The 24,359-nt window shown below is 44.0% G+C and overlaps 1 protein-coding gene across 2 annotated transcripts in view; it reads right to left on the minus strand.

Annotated features, from left to right (window-relative positions):
* Positions 1–24,359, minus strand: part of PPM1L (protein phosphatase, Mg2+/Mn2+ dependent 1L) — a 218,974-nt gene that overhangs the window by 10,950 nt on the left and 183,665 nt on the right. For both annotated transcript variants that reach the window (XM_090052798.1, XM_090052797.1), the window contains exon 3: positions 8,772–8,933. In XM_090052798.1, the coding sequence (XP_089908924.1) occupies positions 8,772–8,933 (162 nt within the window). The remainder of the gene's footprint in view (positions 1–8,771; positions 8,934–24,359) is intronic.

Consider the following 24,359-nt stretch of genomic DNA (forward strand, 5'->3'; position numbering starts at 1 on the left):
GTTAAAGCCTGAAAATGAATGTACTGAAAATCAAATTGAACGTACTGAACATCACTACAAGCAAAACTTTTTTTTTTTATCTGAGTATCTGAGACATGAATAGGTGCACTGGGCTAGTCTCTTCTGAAGTCTCAGACATCTGTGAATGAATTTCACCATATGTAATCTCTGTTTTAATATTATGAAATGCACAGTTCTGCTCCATGGCCAAACTGTGGCTAAAATTCCCCTTCAACTACACAGTCAAGTAAACCCTGACCACCTTTACAGCTGTATATTTTGAATGGCCTCTTGATTGAATATCATTTGGCCAGTGCATCTTTTTTGCGTGAGCAAGACCACAACAAGGAAACACTTTTAAAAACATAACCACAAAAGAAACCAAATTCAGAACGTCATGCTGCATGTGCTGGGATGGTGGGAAAAACTGACTGCAATAAAGAGTTCATTTTGGAGCACTCCATAATGGAAGCAGAGCAGTGCCTGTCTCTTCTATCCTGCCTACTGTGGAGACATCTAATGCAAGCGATTTATGGGACCTGCTTATTCCAGTTTTACAGCCAGAGCTTACATATACAAAATGAGTTTTTGCTGCCTTTGTCAAGCAATGACTGAAATATTTCCATGGCATAGTATGCTGTGCAGGATTGGATAGATCATACAGTATATATCATATCTAGCAAGGTTTTCTTTTTTAAAAGTGATCACTTCAAAATTCTCATTCAAAACACCCCCCAAACAGTCTGCATTTGTAGCTGTCATCAGGAATGGAGAGTCATTAATTTAAGAAAGGCTTTTGACAACAGTGCAGAATTTTGATCTTTGGAAAACTCAGTATCATGATGTTCAAGGTGAGTAACTTCGGCTAAAAACAGATGCCAGATATCTCCTGGGACAAAGCCTTTTATTCTGGGATCCTACAGAAGTACAAGCCCATTGTCCCACTTTGAGTAACTCTGAAATATCTAAGATAAAATTCCTCCTCCTCCCCCACCACCCCATGACATTGGAGGGGGGGTTGGGAGGAGGGTTAATTTGAGTATTAAACCAGGCTGCCTGTCCTACGCCTGGTTTTAATGCAAGTCAAAGCCCATGACAATCAGACCTGGATAAACCCGTACATTTATATCAGTGATGATCACTGTAGCTCTGGGATGGGATTCTGGCTCTTCAGAAGCCTAACAGGTTCTTTCAGGTGTATGCTTAATATGATATTTCACATTTGACTCCTATCAGATACTGTTTAATGTGTGATACGGGGCAAACAGCTTTCTAGTGTGGCAGTCTGAGTTTCTCTCCCTCCTACGCGCACGTAGAAAGGACAAAACCACAAAGATCTCTTGTGGCAGACAAGAATGTCTGAACTCCTCCTTCTGCTCTGCTGTCATGAAGGGCAGACACATGGCAATCAGGGATGTAAACAGAGGAAGATAATGCAGAACCTTGTTGTTCTGCCTGAAAGTTATGGCCAAGGCCCCATGTCTTATGCTACACATTAGATCTCAGGTGTCTGCCACACAGCATAGATTTACATGGCATCCCAGAGGCCCTAGTCTTTCCCGAGGCTCATCTTGTGCTCTTTATTTCAGTGTTACACTTGTTTTACTTCAGTCCATCTCTGAAGTCTGTGCTTTCAATGTGTAGCAGGTTTTTATACAGAACAATTAACTTCATGGCTGTCAGGAGAAAGCGGGAGGTCAGGTTGCTGGGGACTTTTTATACCCAGAAAGCCAGGGGAAGATTATTTTGGGAATCAGTTGAGATTTGGGACACCACAAATCTCCTTCTCACTTCTGGCTGTGATAAGGAAGGGGGTGGAGTTGAATTCAACAACAACCAACCACCACTGTTAATCCCCATGAAAATCTACCACCGCAGACAGAAGTGACGGAACAGTTAATATTAATTCACTATTAACACTTCACTGAAATGCACCAGGCAGGTCTCCCCTGAGCCATGGTTTTAGGCTGGCTTGCATGCTATGGCAGACATCACTGCCTTGGTTGATACTAGACTTGCATTCTGAAGAATATCTTCCTAGTTACAGAAACGGGGACTTAACTTTAAGCAAACTTTCATCCTGCAAAACACTTATGCAGTTGCATAACTGTACCACAAATGGGGCGCTGGTGGTGACATTGCCACTCAGCGATGAAATGGAATGATGAAAAACGGAGTGGAACATGACGATGTGGCTATTGTCTCTGCGACTCCATTTGATAAGGAAGCAAACACCTAGCTAAGTGGTTCTCAACCTTTTTAGATTCGCGTCATCCCTTGGAAAATGCCAGCTCTTAGTTTTTACTCTTTTTTTGACAACAGAAAAATGATAGAGCAATTCTTCTGCTGCAAAGAACTCAAAAATGCCACAATAGGCCAGGATATTATTAACACTATGGATTCCTATTAAAAAAACGAGGTTTATATTGTGATTCATGTCTGCATACCTAACAGTGCTAATATTATATGGCACCCTGCAGCACCCTGCTGTTCAAGGTTAATATCACTGTTTTAAGTGTCTTAGCATTACAGCCTCATGATCAGGTGACAGAAAAAGAGTGATAACAACCATGCTCCTATTTTGCCTCAAGGTTACATTGATTGTACATATTAAAAATGGACTGTGTAACACCATGTAAAAGTGTCTGGCTAAGGGAGGGGTCGGCAACCCCCAGCATGCGTGCCATTAGTGGCACACGGAGACATTTTTCCTGGCAGAAGAAATTGGGGTTTTGGGGGTTTTTTTTAAGTTGCTGCTCCAGGCTGTCCTGTGCAGCCACACGTTGCAGCGCTGCGGCAGGCCCCGGGGCGGAGCCGGAAGAAGGCAGGCAGGGAGGCTGTCTGTGCTCTACTGCCCTTGCCCCTTGTTCCCAGGCTGCACCCTCCAGCCTGGCTGGCCCCTGGAGGGAGCTGCCCAGGCAGGCAGACGCCCTGTCCCACATGGGGCAGCACTGAAGTGCCAAGTGCTGGGGCCAGGCAGTTGAGACAGGGTCTGGGTGGCATGGGGTGAGGCACCACAAGGAAGCTAGCCCGGTTGGGCCATTAGGAAGGTGGCGCCTGGGTGAGAAGTGGGGGCAGCCCCGGGGCTCTGCAGGCTCGAGCTGTGGTGGGCAGGCAGGCGAGGATGCCCAGCAGCACCTGTGGTGTGGCCTGGCCCACACAGCTCCTCAGGGATGGGTTGCAGCCACGCTGTGCACGTGGGGATGCTGCCTGGCTGGGGTATGATGCCGGGCTTGGGGGGCTTCTCTCTCTGTTATTGGTCTTACTGGACCCTGGGCACAGTGCAGGCAGGGCAGAGCTGTCCCTGGTGCAGAGGCCTGGCCGTGGGAGTCCTCTGGAGCCTGGAAACAGCCACTGTGGCTGCCTCAGCCTGCCCAGGCCCCCACCTTGCCCACCTGCAGCTTCCCTCATGGGGCCAGGGCTGGGGCAGGCACTGCACAGAGTCTCTGTGGTACAGGCTTCTGGCTGGCTTGGCCCTGAGCACCAGCTGCAGTGGCTGTTCCAAGAGCCCAGGGAACAGCCTGTGGCCGCAGCTCCCACTCACACTGTACCCGGCACACACACAGACCAAACAGAAGCCCTCTAAGCCTGGTGTCCTGCCCCGCCAGGCAGCATCCCTTTGTGGGAAGGGTGGCTGTGCCCCATCCACCGGAGCTGCGCAAGCCAGCTGGGTCCCACCTCCGGTGCTGCTGCGCCCCCCACTGTGGCCCGAGTAGCGGAGCCCTGGGGCAGCTCCCACTCCCCACCTGACACTGGCTCTCTGTTTACTGTAAAAAAAATAAAAATTAAAAAAAGCAACATTAATGTTTATTAATTGTATTAAATATGCAGTGCATCCTGCCATGTACCCACTCCTCCCCAGTACTGTTTTTGTGGCGTGCCGGCACTCCAGCACCTTACAAGGTACACGTTTGGGGTTTTTCGGTACTCCGGCCAAAAAACATTGCCTACCCCTGGGCTAAGGTATGCATTAGAACCTGTTTCTGCCAGCTGTATCTACACTGCAAAAATGGAAGGATCATGTGATCCATCATGACAACAAAAATGAGGTCATGTACAATACAAAGAAAAACTCATTACAATATCAGCTAAGGAAGGACAGTTTTGTTTAGGGGGGAAGGAGAGGGAACATTCATTTTTCTATTGAGACCTGAAGTTTAAAAAATAAATGCATGCACACACACACACACAAAAGTTCAACGCCTATTGTCTAAAGATGCCATGCTGTTTACATAGCATCACAGGATTACAGGGAAACACCCACTCTAAATCCACATTTTTTGCTAAATTTCCTTTTAAGACTTGTTTCTTCAGGTGAATATTTTGTATGGCTTCCTTGTAAGATACCATTAGATACTTGAAAGCGTAAGGTGGAAGCTACTTTACAGGAAGATAATCTTGAAGCTCCAGATCTCACTTACAAGTTAACCTTCACACATAGAAAAGATCAAGAATTCCCTATTTCCTCTCCTTATATCCTTGTATCTGCCTCCTGGGAAACTGTGTTGCCTAGGGAAGAGTCACATTGCTCATATGCTTTGAAAGCAGTGTAAAATCACGAAAAGAAACTCACTTATTTTAAGTGTCTGCACTTTGGGAGATATAATATTAATATATTGGTAAACCTTCCCCTACAGAGAAGCCCTGAAAAAACCCACAGGAATAGGGAATTATCAGTTAGTTTTAAGATCATTAAAATCTCTCTCTGGCATCCGCCCCATGCAAGCTTGTGCAGAGTCCAGAAGAAAAGCCTATGGTTTAATAACAATAGTTATAGTAACAATTTCAGAGGATAATAGGAACGCCCACAATTTAAGGAGAATATAGCAGAAAGGCCTTCCTCATGACTGATCATGGTTAGAGTAGCTTCTGTGGGATCCACTGAAATTCAGCCAGCATTGGGTTACATGAGAGAAGTCTGCTACACAGTCTGGGTCTGCCATTTGGAGCTTCACAGCATCTTCACACATATCACTGGCAAGATATTTTTCAGGAGATGAGATGCTGAGAAAGGATCCTGCATGTGATACCAGATATTGCTTCCGCTTTCACTGTCATCTGATACTAACTTGGTCCCTTACTCAAGGCCTAAGCTGCAGACAGGCTGTGCTGGAAAATAAAAGCAGAGAGGAGAGGAGAGTATGCTGTGTTCTCTTACACGGTGCTGCATCACTATGCAACCAAACTACAAATTACAACGAAAACCTACCAACGAAAATCTACCATCTTAACATGAAAGATGGGGAGCACAGTTATCTGATGCAAAGAGAAAAATCGGGAACGAGGGAAAGATTACAAACACACCTCTAGCAGCTGTTATTCTAAAATTCCATTTTATAGGGGAAAGACGGTAGGTACTTTCTATCAAGTGAGGAGACAAGGATTTTAAGAGGCCTGAGTGCCACATCCTCATGAGAATGCTTAGCCTTTATAGCAGTTTTCACCCGGAGTTTTCTAGGAGCATCAGAATGAAGAACAAACATTGTTATCTCCATTTTATAGCTAGAGAAACTAGAACATGGCATGTTTCTATGGTCTTGCTACACGTTACTTATATCACACAATTAACTGGTTAATTGAGCAATAAATTTAGACCAACCACACATGCAAAGTAATTATCACATGATAAAAATGAGTATCCAGCTATAAAGAGCCAACCAACTATAAAGTCAGTACTTGAAAATGTGTAACAACTCTATAGTTGATTTCTATCTAGCTTTAATTTGATCATGTAGTAGGGCCCTATAGTGTAATGCAGTGCTAGAGGTATAACGCAGTGGTAACCTAAGACAGCTTACTTAGGTTAATAAGTTCTGCTGAGAAGTAGGTCTTGGCAGAACACTGCTAGTACAGGTGCGTTTCTTTTGGTTTCTGAGCGAGCATGTGCAGAATGAGATCAGGTATTACTGCCTTGAATTATGTAGATATAGCCTGTAGGGGTGCACCGATATTGGTTCATATTGCATTGGCACCAATACAAGGAAATTTGACATTATTGCCAATCCGCTTTTTTTGGCTGATGTAGCCCATAATGTCACTGAAAGATGCCTCATGCATGCACATAGCTGTAGCATGCACATGGCCAAGAATGCAGGCATGCAGCTTGAAAAGCAGCATCCAGCCAGTAAATCTGTGTGAGGAAGGAGTGTGTGGGCGCGCCCCTAATAGCCTGGAAGGGCTCAGATGCCAGCTTCTGTTTTGGGAAGAAAACTATCATCTCTGAGGACCGTGAAGCTCTACAACACATAAAACATCAGCGGAAAATAGGAACTAAGAAGCAGGGCTGTGCGAAATGGCTGTGTTTCAATTTGGTTTTGGATTTGGCCGTTTTGGAGGACAGTCATTCGTTTTGGTGTTTTGGATCACTGTCCTGTTTTGTTTCAGCCAAATCTCCTCCAAATCTGTTTCCAATGGGCTGCAAGCTTTGCACATCCCTACTGCCCAGCTGGGCGGGGCTTGGGGCCCCAGTGGGGAGCAGGATGGACCGTGGGTGGCTTGTCTGGGGGAGGGCCACTCCATGCAGGCAAGGAAACCCTCTCCATGCAGGCAAGGAAAGCCTGGTGCAGATCTCTGCTTCCTGCAGAGCGGGCAGCAGCAGTGATGAGCTCCCCGGCGCAGATCTCTGATCCCTGTGGAGCTGAGTCATGTGGCAGGGCAGCAATGTACAGCTGTTTCCCTGCAAGCTCAGCTCAGCTTCAAAGTGCCGAAATTTTCTGAAGCATTTCTGAAACATTTTGGATGCCTTGTTTTGTTTTGGAGCCTTCCATTTTGATTTGGTGTTTCAGGTGCCGAAACAGCCTGAATCACCTCCAAAATGAAACAGCTGCTGAAATTTCACACAGCCCTACAGAGAAGGCACTTGTTTGCAATTTGTCTATACACTGGCGCACTAACAACATATGTGCTTGTCCCCATGAACTGTTGTTTAAATAGGAGTAGAGGTATTGCCCAGTCTGGTATCCTGTCTCTGACGGTTCAAATCAACAGGCTGACATGAGCCAATCTGATCCCATGAAGGCCTCACCTGAATTTTAATCCTTACAGTGATTTAAACGGTTGAAGCATGAGCTTTTATGTCCTTACTAAAACTCTTTATGAGCATTACATTTGATAATTGGGTATCTCATTATGCATGTGTCCAATTCTTAGGAACCTGGCTAAGCTCTTGGCTCCAAACTACTTACCTACCATAAAAAAAATGTATGCCTGTGACAGACTATGATTTTGTTGTAATATTTCTGGTTTAAATGCATTTGTCTTTTTATAATGTTGCATGCTTCAGTTTCCCCCCACTAGCTTGTCCTGGGGTGGGGATGGAGTGGAGAAGGGTCCTTAACTAGGACCCAGAGCTGCCTCTGTGCTAGGGTACACAAGATACACTTCCAGCAACAAAGAATACGGGGTGGATATGCATGTATACATCAACTTAAAACAAGGTGACTTAACTATATTGACAAGTTTAGCTACGTCAGAGCATACAAATGTAAAGCTCCTTGACATGGTGTCAGTCATCTTGTGAGCTAAGTTGACTTAACTAATGCAACCCAAGTTAATACACCTTGGAGGCATATTATATTACGCCTCATTTAAGTCAACTCTGCTCCACATACGTGCATACACTCTAACAGTTAAGGTAACTTAAAAAAGTTAAGTCAGCTTAACTGTCAGAAAGCTGGCATGTGTGTATGCACCCTGAATAGCTTTTTTCCCTGGATGCCCTACTGCCCAGATGTGTCAAGGGAAAGAGGGTGTCAGGGAAATTAGCATGAAACAATGGAGAGAAGAACCTGAAAAGGAGGGTCCAGAGAGAGAAACAGCTCTGGGGTGCCCAGAGCTGTGTGGGTTGGGTTGGGGATACAGGAACTGCTTAATCCTTTAGAGGGGGATACAACGACTTTGGCTTGCTGTGCTACAGTTGCCAAGTAAAGGCCCTTTGTTGAAAAGGAGCTGTCCGTTTTGCTGCTGAGGACTTCAGGGTGCACCACTTACCCTTTGAAGAGAGAAAGTTCCTTCCTCAGCAGCTGAACTGGAAGGTAACACCCTAGGGAGGGCAGTTAGTATCCAGGGAGGGTCAGGCACTGAAAGACCAGGGGTCTCAGAGATAAAGATGTCAGAGACTTACCCCACTCTAGAAGCCACACCTGGGGTGGCTTTGAAGGGTACTTGGGAGACTAGACAAGGCTGGAGGTTCTGAGCAAGAATGCTATGCCCTAAAAGCACAAATCCAACTAGCACCCTTGGTGATAGGTTCAGCTGAGGCAAGGCAGGTCTATGTGGGAAACTTACTGTGTGGCACCTGGTAGTGGCACCCTCAAGCATGCTGAGCTGCTCCAGGCAGCCAGTCTTTTAAACTAGAGGTAGTGTAGGTGCATCCACATGAGGATTTGGGGGGGGAGGGACAGGGAAGAGGGGCAATTAGCACTGCTGAGTGACAGGGCCAATTAACTCACTTGAAATGTGGCTACTCTGCTTCCAGGTTAGGAGGCAGCAGCCCACTTGAAGCAGCTAAGCATGCAAGAGCCGCCTACTGCTGGCAAGTATAGATCTCATTTATTATATAACCATGGTCTTAATTTCTGTGGCTTTGTTTCACATGCTCTTTGAGAGCTAGGGTTGAAAAGCATTATGTGCTGTGAAGATATTATTCTCAAAATACTCAATCTGGCACCTTTCTGCATCTTAGGTGGAAAAATAATTTTATACTAATTACAGAGTCAAGTATAGTAGAATGCATTTTTTATACCAAAAAAAAGATAAGCTTATATGCTTACCAGCTCTTTTAATCCTCTTCCTCTCCTTCAGCTGGTAGGGCTTGTGATCATGTGACAAGGGGATAGCATTCCCATCTTTATCGCACAAGACGCCTCGGGAATCACCAACATTGGCCACTGTTAATTCTTTATCTGACAGCAATGCAATCAAACATGTTGTGCCTGAAAAAGGAGGGAAAAGAGGCAGTGAAACAGAATCACCATTACTTACACCGCAGACCTTCCACCAGCTGTTATCTGTTTCTGGCAACCACAAGCAGTAGCAGCTGCACTTGTATCTGCCTGAAACATCTTGTACTCTGATGACAGTCTATTTAATGGCATTGATCAAACCTGATAGTCAATTTCTTCTCACTATAATTTTAGTCCATTGGATTTTAACTCTGACAGGCTGGAATTACAGGGTCGTTTCCCCAGCACAACATCTCTCGTCTGCTTTATCATCCAAGTGCAATTTTACAATGAATTTAGAGCAGAAACCTGCTTGGATAAAGAAACTTCTCCTAATATACCCAGTTTATATTGCTTTCTCATGGGACAGTGAGCATTCACGTAATGGGGAAAATAGCTGTTAAAAACTACAACCTGTCCGCCTTCTGGTTCAAACGTGATAAAGTTCACTAGCAGGAAACTGTTGTTCAAATTAAGGCAGACAGAGAGAAGTTTGGGTAAGGGAAAATAGATTCTTCTCTCAGCCTGACAGCTGTCTTCTCCTACTGGTCAAGGAAAATAACAGGAGAAAATTTCTATTGGCATAGCAGCCTACTAGTAGTCTTTGTGAATGGCAATTGCTACATTTGAGAAATGCATGAATAAAATAAATCTTGTCTGAGTATAACTTTCTATGTGGCCCTGAGAGAGAGGACTGCTGTCAAGACTGGTATGCCATGCCATGCCCCCAGCATTGGATATAAATAGGATGCACATCCTCTGCAGGGTACAGAATATAATTTAAGATAGAGGCCTTGTGGCAAGGATGAGCTCAAGGATATGTTACACTGTGTATACCGGGGCGGGCAATTATTTTGGACAGAGGGCTGCTTACTGAGTTTCGGCAAGCCATCGAGGGCCACATGACAGGCAGCTCAGGGCAGATTAATATTAATTTTCTAAATTTTTTAGGGGCCCTTGGGCCAGATAGAATGGCCTGGTGGGCTGCATCCGGTCCCCGGGACGCATTTTGCCCACCCCTGGTGTATACACTGTGAGATGACACATGGGCAAAATGGCTCAAGTCACTGGTAAGAGTCCTGTAGATCCTTGTCTGAAGGACTGGTCCTTTCCTTATTATCTCACAGAAATAAGGATGTCTACATTTTATTATCATGTTTCATTTAGTAGAAATGAAAAGAAAAAAAAAGGCAAAGTTTAATAGAGAAGCTGGAAAATATTTCTCATTTTCCCAGTTTGGAATCTGATAAGCATTGATTTTATGTACAAAACTTCCACACACACACACACACACGCATGTGCGCATATACACAGCATTAGTTTGGGAAGGCAGATATCAAATATAAATGAGGCCAAAATTAAACTGTCATGTGACCTAAAGCCCAGAGGAACGTTTTGCCTCAAACAGTCTTTCAATAAAAGATAGGTGCAAAGATCTCATTATAACGATATAGATTACAAATAATCTATACTGCTAATAGATTATACTTGTGCATAGTTGAGATGGTTTAATATCCAAGAGCACTTAATACTTACAGAAATAAAACAAATTTGAGTTTCCAAAAAACCCCTGCAAATAAGTATACAATGATGTTGCAATCATGAGCTGCACAGCTCTCTCCCCATTTTCAAGACAAGTGAACTGAGGCACAAACATGGTTAAGACCAGACAGGAAGTCAGTGTCAAATTGGTTTCCAGGACTCTGCTCAAACCACCAGCCTGCATTTCCTCTAAATGTACTGTCTTTTAAAAGCAAGAGAAGTAACAATTACACAAAGCTGAGGAACACATTTAAGTGGAAAAAAGTTATTTTTAGATATGTCACATTGGTTCATTGAGTACAGAGTTGGTGCTATTTTGCCTTCTGATATATTTGTACAACTTTTCACTGATGTCAGCCAGGAGGTGCAAGTATGAGAGGGCAAAGCCCTCTCAGGAGACTGTTTCATGCTGTTGCTGGCAACAAAACCAGGGAGAGTTAAAAATAACACAGGACTATTGCTGTGGGGTGTAAGTAGGAACAAAGATGGTAAGTTATGAACATTTTGGTCCTGTAACATCTGTTTCTGTTGCTGTATTTTTGTCTCTTCACTCCTCGTTTTGTCTCTTGAAGCCAGGGCCAGTTACCTTGGCAAAGCATCACACTTACACAATATACCTCTCTGTGTAACAACTGCTGTTAATCTCTCTTATGCTTTCCTTTCTACACAGCCATACAGGCCCATCTTCTAGATATTCCGGTGTCATCATCTCTGCAAAATGTAATAAATACTCATGTTCTAACAAGTTTCAAGCAAGTTATATTTTCTAAAATTCAGTTACAGACACACATCTGAATTAGGGTTACCATACATCAGGGTTTTCCCAGACATGTCCTCTTTCTGGGTCCTCCAATCTGCGTCCAGGTAGGTAAAGGGGCAGGGGTATGTAAAGGAGCTATGTGGCTGGGCTGGTGGCATTGGGACTGGTGCCCCTGCTCCCAGGGGCAGAGTGGCTGAGTGATGCTGCAGGGCTGGGGGGAGCAGGGGTCTGCGGGTTGGAGTGAGGGGCACTGGCAGGGCTGGAGGGGCTGTGGGTTGGGAGTGAGGGATACCCGGGGGGCAGGGATACCCGTGCTGCAGATTGGGAGTGCACCGGCATGGTCCAGGGGGAAGGGTACTGCAGTTGGGAGTGAGGGGCAGCAGCAGGGCTGGGGGGCTGTGGCCTGGCAGCGACGAGCAACAGAATGGGCAGGGGCAGGGCACAGGCATATCATTGCCCCCCACAATCATATACCCTCCTCCCCCATGCAACAGATGTCCTCTTTTTTGAAACTGGAAATATGGTAACCCTAATGAATGTAGAGAACACGTTCTTAATTACCCAATGGTTTTACTCTTTTGCTTGCCTGTGACATTAACAATTGCTTCAGAGGGCAGGATTCTTCGTTTATACAATATAAATACAGATATAGGGCTTATTCATCTGAACAGAATTACAGAATCGGAAACTAAAAGTGAAAAAACAGTATTAGGTAAATCAGAGACCAAAATATCCAATGGACATGGAATCAAAAAAAAGTGCCACATCAGACTTTCAAACTTCGTGTTTTGTACACTGCTGGAGGTTTAAGGACTCATTAATGAAGGCCACAGTACAAATGGTTGGAAGGGAATCCAGAAATGCAACAGAGGAAACAACATGGGAAGAGATGGCTAACCTCTTTAAATCAGTCAGGTTACCAGGGCTCCTGTTACTCAAGACCATCTGCTTGTAAAATGTAATAATGGCAAACAGAGATGTGTCATTACAGATGTGAGCATATCTTTCTAGAAAATGAGCTTTATTAATTTCCAATGCTTAAGGGATGAAGAGTAAAACAAATGCTGCAGAAGACTGAAGTCCACAAAGAGAAGAAAAGCTATGTATTATTTTTCTCCGTCAATATGATATAAGCAATAATTATATATGTAAGAACTATTTTTCTTGCTCGTCTTTGGGGACTGCAGACCAGCTGTCACAATGCTTTAAAGGGACAAATGAGAAGACAAGTTTGAGGAAATATACTACTGATTATTAAACTAAAAGAACATTCCTGACATTTACCTTAGATTACAGTGTGTTGTCCCGTTGATTCATTTTCACATCATCAAAACTCCTATTTCAGTACCATGTAATGGTGAATAAAATTAATTTCATGGTTGCATTCTTTTCTTTCCACATAGACTGGAAATTTCACCTCTGTTGACTAATTTGCATCTGATTATTCAGGAGGGTAAGGCTTCTACCCTCTCACATAATGGAGATTGACAAGGAAAGCTAGCCACAGCTGGGCAAGAGACAGTGATAGCCAGTCTTTTATAACTTTTCTGATCTTACTTATTTATAGAATGAAGGTAGCATAAATGGATCTTAGGAAACGCAAATGAACTCTAAACGTCTTTTATCTCTCTCTCTCACACAGTCATGCACACACATAGACATATACTATAATCAGACTGTGAGAGCTGCATGGAGCTAGCTGACAGCTCGTAGACAGATGGAGTTATGCAAGAGGTTCCTAATGGTGTTCTTTACAGATCTTGCCCTAAAGGGAATCTGAGCTCATTTCTTTAGTGATTAGATTTCTATCCTGCCCTATTCAAAAGCAGCTCCTAATAAACCAAACCACACAGGACTCCCCGAACAACACCCAAACCCCAAAAATTCCAGCTCTTCTCTCTCCAGTCACTGTCTCCTTGCCCAAACTGCCACATAGGAAAACCTCTTGCCAAACCCAACCACTCCTTCCAACCAGGTATAAGAAATCTCCCCCACTCTTCCTTAAACTCCTTGCCCACCAGCATCACCTCACCCTGAGTGGAAATCTCCATCCCCCCTTGCCCAGCTTCCCCTCCAAGCCTGCACCCCCCTTTCCTGTAGCTGCCTTGCCCCAAAACACCCCCACACCCATGGGTAGATGCAGAATTTCATAAAGGGGAGTGCAGGGACGACAACCTAGACTGCAGGGGTGGCTGCACCCTCCCTCCCATCCTACCCACCATTTCTGTCTCCCCACTCATGGGCTGCAAGCACCAGGGCCCCAGGTCTCCTCAGCCAATCAGCGGAAACAAAAACGGTGTCAAGTTCAAAACCGCGGCTTTCACTTCCCTGCAGAGGAGCAAGCTGCAAGCAGGGCCCCTCCACCATTCAGTGGGCAGGTGGAGGGTGGGCAGGGGAATCAGCACAATTAAAGGTGCTGCCATGTATGTGACGAGGAGCACAGCTGGGCAGCCAGCACCCTGCAGGTAAGTCGGGGGGGGGGGGGGAGGAGGAGGGGCATGGCAGGGAAGAGCGAGGCCCCCATGGCGAGGAAGGAAGTGAGGCAGGGGCTGGGACAGCGGTAGGCGCTGCCCAGACAGGGTGGTGCATGGCACCCTGGGGCCAGAAGTGGGATGGAGCCATGGGCGGCTCATCCAGGGGGCGTAGGAGAGTGGGGAGGGGGCACAGCTCCTTGCCACTGTGCATACCCCTGGGGGAGGCATGAGGGGCATGTGCCCCACCAGGCTCAGGGCCAGGGGCTGTGCCAGCCTCACCCCTACCAGTGCCACCACCACCTGCCCTGCTCCTAGCCCTGGTCCCCCCTCTCGGTGGAAAGGGGCTGGTGCAGCTCCTGGCCCTGAGCCCACAGTGGGCAGCCTGCTCTCGCCCTGCACACAAATCCAGGAGGGCACGTGCCCCCCATGCCTCCCCTGGAGGGTGCACGCAGTGGCATGGAGAGGACAGAGAGGAAAGGATGGGGGGTTCTTTCTTGCTTCAGGGAATGGAAAAAAAGGTCCCTGGCTGCTGCTTGGATCCACCCCTGCCCACACCAATGAATACACAGACTGAGCAATACTGCCAAGGCCAAGGGGTTCACAGATTCTCAGCCCTGCATGAGTGTTGCTGAAGCAAAATCTTTCCACTTACACTTTTTAAAAGCACAAATATGGAGACAGTCACAAGAAAAAAGCCAGCAGTGACACATTCCTGTTGTCAGCTGTGTCTTCAGGTGTCTGTGAATTAGGGTTTGAGCCTAAATGTTCTGGGGTCTTAAATCTAAATCCTCATAATGACAGCAACTTGCTGCATTCCTATCCAAATCCAACATGGTGAACAGTGTTTTGATGTTGCAATGCCTGTGGCTGATATAAATGATATAAATAAAATGGATAGTAATAAACAACTTCTGTTTACATGCACTGTGTTAGCTCTACAGGTTTATTTTTAACGCAAGGGTCTGCTCTGCACAGCTATGAACTGGAAATATTTCTTTATCATATAATTACATAATGTTTTTGTAGCTGACAAACAAATTGCAGAGCTAAGCGGGAATATCTTCCATTTATGCAGAAAACCTGCCAGCTTTTGTACATAAAAGGTAAGGAAATTACAATATATACAGAAAAAAACATCTTTTACAGCAACTCAAGGAGCCAACAAAAACCGGTTGCCTGCTACAGAGGTTTTTCAAAAGTCAAACAAAATTGTATTGAAGCTTGGGGCTATTTAAAATGATTAGGTAAGAAGGGCTAACAGTAACCTAGTGGACTGAGTGCCTCCGACCTGGACCTAAAACCAGATGCCCCCAACATATTGCAATAGTTCAACATTACTGGTCATGTCTATGTTATCCTACCGCCACAGCTCCATCAGTAGTAGTAAGGCTGGGAGTACCAGAACAGACACAAAACACTAGTATTACTACACTGGGCCGACCTCCTGTGAGCAGATTCAGATAGCTCTGGTTACAACAGCATTTGCTTTGGGCACTCACTGCCTATTGGAGTATTCCCAATCACTGCCAGAAGAGATAACAGGAAGAAGAAAAATAGAAACCAAAAAGCTAAGTGCAGATATAGCCTTCATATCTCACCTCTGCTACTAAAGGAATAATAAGCCTTGCCTACATCTGTGAAGTGATTTGAAATCCATAGATAAGTGTTCCTTATTCCCGCTATTCATTTTTACTGCTTAAGTTGACAAGAATTTGCCAACTGTGCATAGTGTTAGAAGCGCAACAATATTTTAGTTGAAATAACCCACTACAGGTTCAAATTAAAGCATGATACAAACAAGCTGCAAAAATATTCTACATTTAACAAGTAACATCTTTGCATCTCAATCACCAGTTCTGCAGCTCATTAGTAGGTTATAAACTGCTTGAGTGTGTGGCATGTTGCAATGTATTGTTCCATTAACACATTAATCACACTTCAATTGCAATGTCTGCCAAGGGCCAAACAGTCACCTTTCACTTCAATGAGAGTCCAAGCAAAGGTCAGGATAAAATATTTTCTACATTTGGAGTCCAATGAAAACCAAAATGAGAATGCTAAAATAAAGCACTTGTTACTGAAGATGCACCATCTGAAGTATTCATAAGATGGTTAAAATCAATACTAGGGCACCACCCAGTAAGAACACAGATGACTAAAGCACAGATAGACTAATCTGACTGACTGAAACAAAGGCTGTGGAAGGTTGCAAGACTAAATCTGTAGTGATAAATGAAGGATGCTAACTATTGTGGCCAGTGCAGTTGCTCATTTAAACTGTAATGTTGTGCACTAACTCTGAAGTCTCACTGAATCCCCTGCCTGAACAACAGTGATTATGTTTTAGCTGTACAAAGCTCCTTTGGAATAAGAAAATGAAGGCAACAGACAACACCTTGGTGCCTCCATTTATTAAGTTCCTTATAATAGAGGTACAAGTGAAATAGTGCTAACAACCTGCAGGGGACTATGGGGGTCCTGAACCTGCTAAATTCAGACAGCATCCTTGGTTCTCCACTGATGAAATAAAACAGCTTATTTGACTTTAGTAAAAGCTTTATACCATGTTTCACTGAAACACAAAGGTGAAGGTCAAGTATCCCATTAAAACTGAAAATAAAACTAAAACAGCTCGCTGAATCTAAAGGGTGAATGCAAAGTGGCCATTACAGTACGTGGGACATACAAACAGTACATAAGCTAGCATTGTCCACATGTCCCTCAAGCTTTTACTTTCATGGTATCACAGAACAAAGCAAGAATAGAAAATTTTGTAATTGGAAAGCTGACAGACAGCAATGCTTACCTGCTTGGTTTGACATTTGCACCTGTATATTCTGTAACTGAATTCACTGCCTCTTTTATGAACAAGTTTACCTTGGCATTCAACTAATACTGCTCTCTCACCTCTTTGCAATGCTATTGATAGGGTAGACGGGGCTCTTTAATCCTGGTTGGCAGCCCTTCTAGGAGTAGAGCCCTGACAGATGGACAAATGGACAATGTCCTTTGCTCTGGCACTTGCTGTAGCCAAGTTGCCTTTCCTTTGGATTAAGCCAGCAAGGCTGAGAGGGGGTACTGGTGCATGGGTACCTCAGTGTCTCCATATACACTGTCCAGGCTTTTTTTTACCCTAGAGAGGTCAATTCAGCTTTGCTTTATCTTTCAAGCAAGGATTACATTCAGTGAGCTGATGTCTCACTTGGCATAACTGTATTATCTCATGGGACAGACAGATGCCTGCTACTATAACATCTCCCCAAGGCTACATAGGTACAATGAAAAAGAATGCCATCAGGGTTACAGAGCCCTCCTCGTAAGAAAAGTGCACAGGTAACGTTGCAGAGATTAGACACTGACAAAGTGATATATTTAATAGATGCAATTTTTGTGTTGTACTGCAATTAAGTGTATAACTAAGAGTACAGTTTGACTGGTTATACGTGCTAAGTGAGAGAAGACGAACAAGAATAAGACAGAAGGTAATTTCCAACCTGATTTATGATAGCTCGTTTGCTTCAGTCTTTATCACAGTGCCTGAATGATGGCTGGGTTAGCATTAAGTCCCTGACCTCATGGTACAGCCTGCAGTTGCATGAGAAAGCAAACTTATTCTACTTTGTTTTCTTTTCCATCTATTTTTATTTCATTAATTTAACCTTGTATAGAGTTAGAAAACCATTTTCTGCTCTTGTCAGATGCCTCAGATTTAATATAATTGCACAGTGGAAAATTCCCAACATAAAGGGCCCCAAATTGAGAACACATGTTGTATTAGTCCCTGGATGCAGCTGGCTGAATAATGCCCCATAGAGCAGTTTAAAAAAAACCCCACTAGTAAATTTAAAACCTATGCCACACTGGCTGTATAGACAGATGCTTTTAATACAAGGTAAGATTACTAAAATTAGAAGTCAGAGTCAAACAATGCAAATGATAAAAGTCAAGGTTGCTATGGCTTTAGTGGGTTTTATTCATATAACCAATTTATCTAAACCAAAGTTCACCCAAATAGAAGAAATGTAAAAGTAAACTACATACTACAGGCAAGAGTCTGCTCTCATGATGAGGGGTTCCACCTTGCTTAACTTGGAGCTGGGTCAGATCCTGTGTGTACACCACATGGTTTGGGAAATCTGTCGTAAGATTCCTTGTCATGGGGTCCACGGTTCACTTCCAGCCTTAGCAGTAACTGTTGCCACTTGACAGCTGCTTAAGGTTAAATCCAATAAAGAATTTAGGCACCTAAGTCTAAATCTATGATCCAAACAATCCCTGCTCAGCTGCTGCCCAATGTAAGAGATGCCTAAACTCTATAGCACCGGTTCCCAAACTATAGGTTGCAACCCCAAATGGGTTTGCAACATCAGCAGATGGGGTTACAGGGATGGGGGACCATGCTGAGGAAATGGGGTGATAAATGGGGTCATGCTGAGGAAAAGTTTGGGAAGCACTGCTCTATGGGCCATTACTTTTGACTTCAAAGGTGCCCAGGTACCTAAAATTCTGCTTTTTGGAAGTGCCTTAATCTGAACAGCAGTCCTGAAACAGTCATAGATTTCATAGACATCAGGGCTGGAAGGGACCTCAGAAGATCATCGAGTCCAGCCCCCCACCCAAAGGGCAGGAAGTCAGCTGGGGTTGTAGGATCCCAGCAAGATAAGCATCCAATTTGATCCTGAAGGTGTTCAATGTAGGTGCTTGAACCACCTCCGCTGGCAGACTGTTCCAGACCTTGGGGGCTTGGACAGTAAAGACATTTTTCCTTATGTCCAGCCTGAAACGGTCTTGCAGTAGTTTATGACCGTTCAACCTTGTCATCCCTTGGGGTGCTCTGGTGAACAAACGTTCCCCCAGATCCTGGTGGTCACCCTGATAAACTTTTAGGTGGCCATCAGATCACCCCGAGCCTGCGCTTTTCCAGGTTAAAGAGCCCCACGGCTCTCAGCCTGTCGTCGTAAGGTCTGTTGACCTCAGACCTCAGAGCAGGGACCAGAACCTCCTCCTGTCTAGCTGACAGCCTGCATCACTAGGTTACAGATTCATTTTCCTTCCTGGGCCCTCCGCCTGGGCCAATGCATCTTAAATTTGTTTGTGCACAGTGGTACAGCTGCAACAGGACGAGTGGAGAATGAGCCAACCCAAAAAAGCCAACATCCAAGTGGAGAGGGTATTCTCTTCAGGAGGTGCAGTATGTGGGCTTGAACCCCTCTGGTGGAGAAGGGAATTCAGGCCTCCTACGACCTGATCAAGCCAATCCACCACTAGGGTGTTATAAAAAACGAGAGTGGGTCCTGCTCGCTTCTTTGAAAGAATGAATGGCAGAGGCATCCACCTTCAGAAGAGGATTCTGGATAGTGAAGGAAGGTAACTAGACCACCTAGAGGGGTATTTATCTCTTTCAGAAATACCCTTGTCCTCAGTTTTTCTATTAGCTGGCTTAGGTGGCTCCCTGCCCAGCACGCTGCCAGTTTTGGATCCACCCCAGCTGCCTAATCTTTCATGTACTGTTAAGGAAGCCAAGGCACCTAACTGAGGGCTCTGGATGACTTTAATAGAGGCCAGATGCCCAAGAGTCAAGCACTGTAGAGATTACCTTTAATGATTCCAGATCCTTAACTGGATCTGGCCCTTCACTGGTTTACAGAGAATGAGTTTTGGTTGTTAAACTGTTCTACAAGCATCCACGTACTTAAGGAAAAAAAATCAACCGTCCCTTACAACAGGCTCAACAATTAGCTGCCTCAGCAGAAAGGCTCATGTTGGAATGGTTCTGCAGCCTACCATGCTGTACGAGGTTCCCTCCAGGGATGCTGGAGGAGCAGTGCATAAATATATGCTGCAGTCTGGCCCACCTTTTAAAGAAAAATCCTGACAAACTAAGAACTGCAGTTTGTTGTCATGGCAACTAATGTGCCATAAAATTACTATGATCAAATAACTGAGACCAGTAGTACTCTTTTAACAGGCTTCCTATGCAGTTTGCTCAATATTCTCTTTATTGCTGTTCTGCAGTCCTTTAATTTCCAAAGCTGTAGAAAAAGTACAAATGGCCATGCTTGTTTTAAGTGAAGTAAAACAACCCCAAACCACCTTAGTATCTACTCATGCTCTCAGGATGTGTAACATCCTCCAACAGAAGTCTCAGGACCAGCCTGATTTCCTCCACCACAAGTCTTTTTTTCTCTTTCCTCAAGTTCTGCTGTCTTCCGAACCAACAAGTCTCCTTCTCCAACTTAAGTGCATTGTGTACTTGCAATCCCAGGTGCCTTATCATAACTTTTGGCTCTTTCTCAAACTCTCTTCTCCTTCACTATGCTGAGCCCAGAATATCACCACTTTCTCCCTCTCCCTTCTCATCCCTTTGCTCATCACAGGCAAATGCTTCTTACCTGATCTCATTCAGCCCATTCATTTGGTCCAGTGACCCCATCCTATCTGCTGATCCCTCTTGGATCCATTCTTATCCTTTTCTGTACTCTTCTCTGGAAGCTGTCACTCCTCTGGCTCTTTCTGTCACGTCCCTCCTCCCCCTAACACAAGCATGCTTTAATTTCTCTCATCTTCTCCCATCACTGACCCCAGCTATTTCTCTATGCTCCTGAACATGGTACTTAGAACTGTTGCCGGGAACATCTGTACCCCAAATGCATCTTCTCCAGTCCAGTTTCTTCTCCTTGTACTCTGGTGAATCTGCTCTCACCAGTCTCTAATAACTTCACCTTTCCCCTGCCCATGATAAATGCTATCTTGCCTGACTCGTATTCATTCAGTGCAAAGATCCTTTTCTCAGACCCCAAATTCCTCCTGCGTTAGCTTTCTCTGAACACCACCAGTGGTCTCCTCTCAGCTACACCAAATATACCTGTCATTTCTGTTTGATATCCAAAAGCTGACTCCTGCTTCTAATCAACGAAAGATGTCAGCTCCATTGGGCCTCTGTTAAATTTTCAGACAAGTGGCTATTTTCTATACATATTTGCAAAGTAATGTTGGGAGACGCTCTCATATTTGCAAAGTAATGTTGTTATTCTCTCTCAAATCCCCCTTAAAACTCCTTTTCCAATGATGAATAAAAAACCTGACTACCCTTAAGGCTGCAGCATGCCAAGACTGGGCCTTATTATGGTCACCAGTACAGTCTTACTGTTCTAGTGACTGTATTTGTCCATCATCTCCTCTCTTAGACTCTGACTGTAAACTCTTCAGGAAGGATCTCATCTTTGCTCCCAGAACAGCACCTAGTACAGTGGCATAAAAGCCCTTGACTAGGATGTCCTGGTGATATGGCAATACAAATTAGGATAGTAAGTGAAATAAAGGCAGAAAGGTTACTCGTACTATATGGTAGACTTAGCAACATGGAAGCAGGAATATAAAACAAGATTGCAGAAGAGGTGGAGGTTAGACCATGCCTTTGGGCTACCGTGTGCTAGGAAAGAGTAAGTGGGTTATGACTGAAGTTTCTTTAGGGGGAGCTGCTTGAACATGAGAGAAGATTTTTCTGAGTGGTCTCCCAAAAGGAGGGAGTGGGAGAATGAGGAAGAAATGAGTGGAAGCTATGAGGAAGAAATCACAGCAGAGAATTTCTGAGAAATAAGATGCTGAAAGAAGCTGTGAAGGCACCTGAAAAAACTCCCAACACACCAGCAATATTTTATTATTATGAGACAGAATGCAAGGGTTAGGATATAAAAAGAGACAAGAAAAAAAGGAATATGCTGAAACATAGAAGAATTATACTGGTTTGGAAGAGAAAGATGGAACAGTATTTATATTGCTGAACTGGGGATAACTTCTTGAAAAAGCCTTCTAAACAAGCCAGAAAAAAATCTCTCTACTGTATACAGAATAAGCTCCAAGGAGATTGGCACCAAAAGAACCCCCACAACCTCCCCACAAAAACCTCTCAGTGCAGCCTGCTTACAGACTACATTCTCCACTACAACTCGGGAAATGTATTTCAGATAACCAGTTTCTGCATTAGTTGAGGTCTTCACTGTGTATAGCTGCAACTGTTTACATCAGATGATGATTACAGAAAAATCTGCAAATGAATGAAAAAGGAAATCTCTTGCTAAGGTTTCCCAGTGATCTTTAGTTATGTAGAGATAGTATAAACCTGTATAAATCATCAGGAAAACAGTGATTCACATACAAACGGCAAATGGCTGTATTATAAAAATATTCAGAAACAGGCACTCTGGAAAATACAGAGTGGTGTATAAACAGCATTTTTGCGAGCTATACATGTGAAGACTTTTGCTTCACTTCCAAGAAGATTTGGGACTTAGCACATATGGACGCATATCTCCAATGGAAGAAGAAAGGGGTCTGCTTAAAAGAAGACGATCTTGGTATTTTTGTATTGGTTGATAAAACCATAGTCAACTATACTGATATCTAGTTTTCACTCCCTGACATTATATTTGCTTTTCTTTTATTGCCACTTGACTCCTGCATTGCTGTTCTCGACTGCCTAAAGGCCAAGAGAAACATAAGAATTGCTGTCACTCTATTAAATGCTAAATCCAAGTATTGATAAAAGCTGTCAACAACAATATTTATTATTTTTGGCTGTATTGCCACTTCAGAGTCTTCATTATCCTTATGTATCCCCAAAACACCTGTGGTTATATTATGCAGTTAATAAAAAAAACAACTAAAAACCCAGCATCACTGGAGAAGTGGAAAATAATCCATTTTGTAATTCTCCTCTGAAAAGATCATCACATCATGCAAAATGTTTACTCCTGGGTCTTATGCCTCCAGTGAGAATCTTGCAGAAACTTTTCTAGTGCTTAAGATATTTTGATAATCAGAGGCACCTGTAGATTTGGGTGCCTTGAGGGTTTTTATACCCCACTGCATTTGTGCCAACTCCACAACCTGAAATATCCAAGCTAGATGCTGTCCATAAACAGGACCCAACAAATCTCTTAACCTCCAATTACTTATAAAAAGTTCAAAAGTTCCCCCTTCCTTTCCACCCCCTAAATTTAGAAAGTATCCCAGAAGAGGCAGCGGACAAAGGAGAAATGAGTTCCCACACAATACGTATTAGACAAAACACCTGATTACTGAATTACTGCTCTAACTCAGAAGGAAAATGGGTTCAGGAGAAAGAAGATTCTGTACACTGATAATTTCACAAGCAAAACTACAAGGCAAGTGCTTTTTTCCTTTCTAAAGATACCATCAATGCAGATTCTCCCTGCAGGAAAGTTGGTGCGTCTACATGAGACACTCAATGCTCATTGGATTAATTCTACTGCACATTAGCACAACTGGCAAAAACCATGCCAATGTGCAGTAGATTAGTCCAATGGGCATTAAGCATCACACAAAATGTTTTTATTTGCATTAATGCACAGTAATGCCCATTACAGCACATTAAGTTCAATACCTGTTATTAGTATTACAGGTATGATAGATACAGGTATAAGTATTACAGGTACTAAACTTAATGCACCGTTATGGCACATTAATGAACATGTAGACGTGCCCACAGGGCAGCTCAAGGAATGCTGCAGTAGATGCTGTGATGAATGTACCAACAGGCAGCGTGAAAAACAAATGCAAAAAAATTTACAGGAGTAGGTCTTTCTACTTATTTAAGAGGAGGATAAGACACCTCAGGTACAGGTTTAATGCAAAATATACCTGAATTGTGCATCCAACCAACAAGACAGTTTAAGCTGCTCATATTGTAGAAACATGCTCTGTAGAGAGACTGAAAGTAGAATTCTTTCTAGAGCCTGAAGCCATGCACCAGTGCTTTATAAATGTGTGGAAATGGGACAATGCAGTAGCTGCATGTGTAACTGTGATTGTAACATTCCTGGGAAGGCTGCAGAAGACTGAGCCATCAAAAGAAACAGAACAGTGATTGGGCTTTCTCATATTTTTCATATACTCCAAGTGTAATCCCTGGGACTATTCCTTTTGACTACATGGAAAAAAGGCTTCAGGGCAGGTATAGAGTGGAAGTTGATAGGAGAAGAAGCTCAAAGGCTGAGTTCTATCTATTACTATCCCTGAAAAAATGGCAGGTGAGCCCATGGCACTGCTTTATAAAATGCGGTATAACATACCTCAACCTATAGAGTCTGACACTTAGCACTTACTACTCTACCCATGCATGACAGGGTCACTGATATTCAGCACATTATCTTGCATTGGACAAAATAGACCATGCTGAGCCCCATGCTCCTATTGCTACATGACTACCTGTATCAAAGCACCCTGTAGTACATGGTAATCACCTCTGTAACTACTGTGTCCACCTATCTGTAGAGATTTTTGTGACAATGGATCAGAGGCTGTATTAGCAGAATTGATACAATCCCACATGGAAGTTTTTGCCACCAAGTGTCCTTTTGCCACCACAGCCAGAGCTGTCTCTAGGGGTGTGTGGGGCCCAAGGCATATCAGCTTGTGTGGGGCCCAGAGTGCACTGGTGAGCGCCCGGAGCTGGCGGAGGGGGGGTGGGAGTGGCACTTAGCAGTGGCCACGGAGGAGCCTTTACAGCACTGTCTGTGGGCAGTCACCCCCTGGGATGGCTCTGACCATAGCACACTACATTGCTCCTTGTACTCAAACACTCCGTTTATGTCACTGCAACTAATTAATCTTTCAGTA

Source organism: Crocodylus siamensis, chromosome 6, assembly GCF_052110815.1.
Source record: "Crocodylus siamensis isolate JL-2025a chromosome 6, ASM5211081v1, whole genome shotgun sequence".
Lineage (NCBI taxonomy): Eukaryota > Metazoa > Chordata > Crocodylia > Crocodylidae > Crocodylus > Crocodylus siamensis.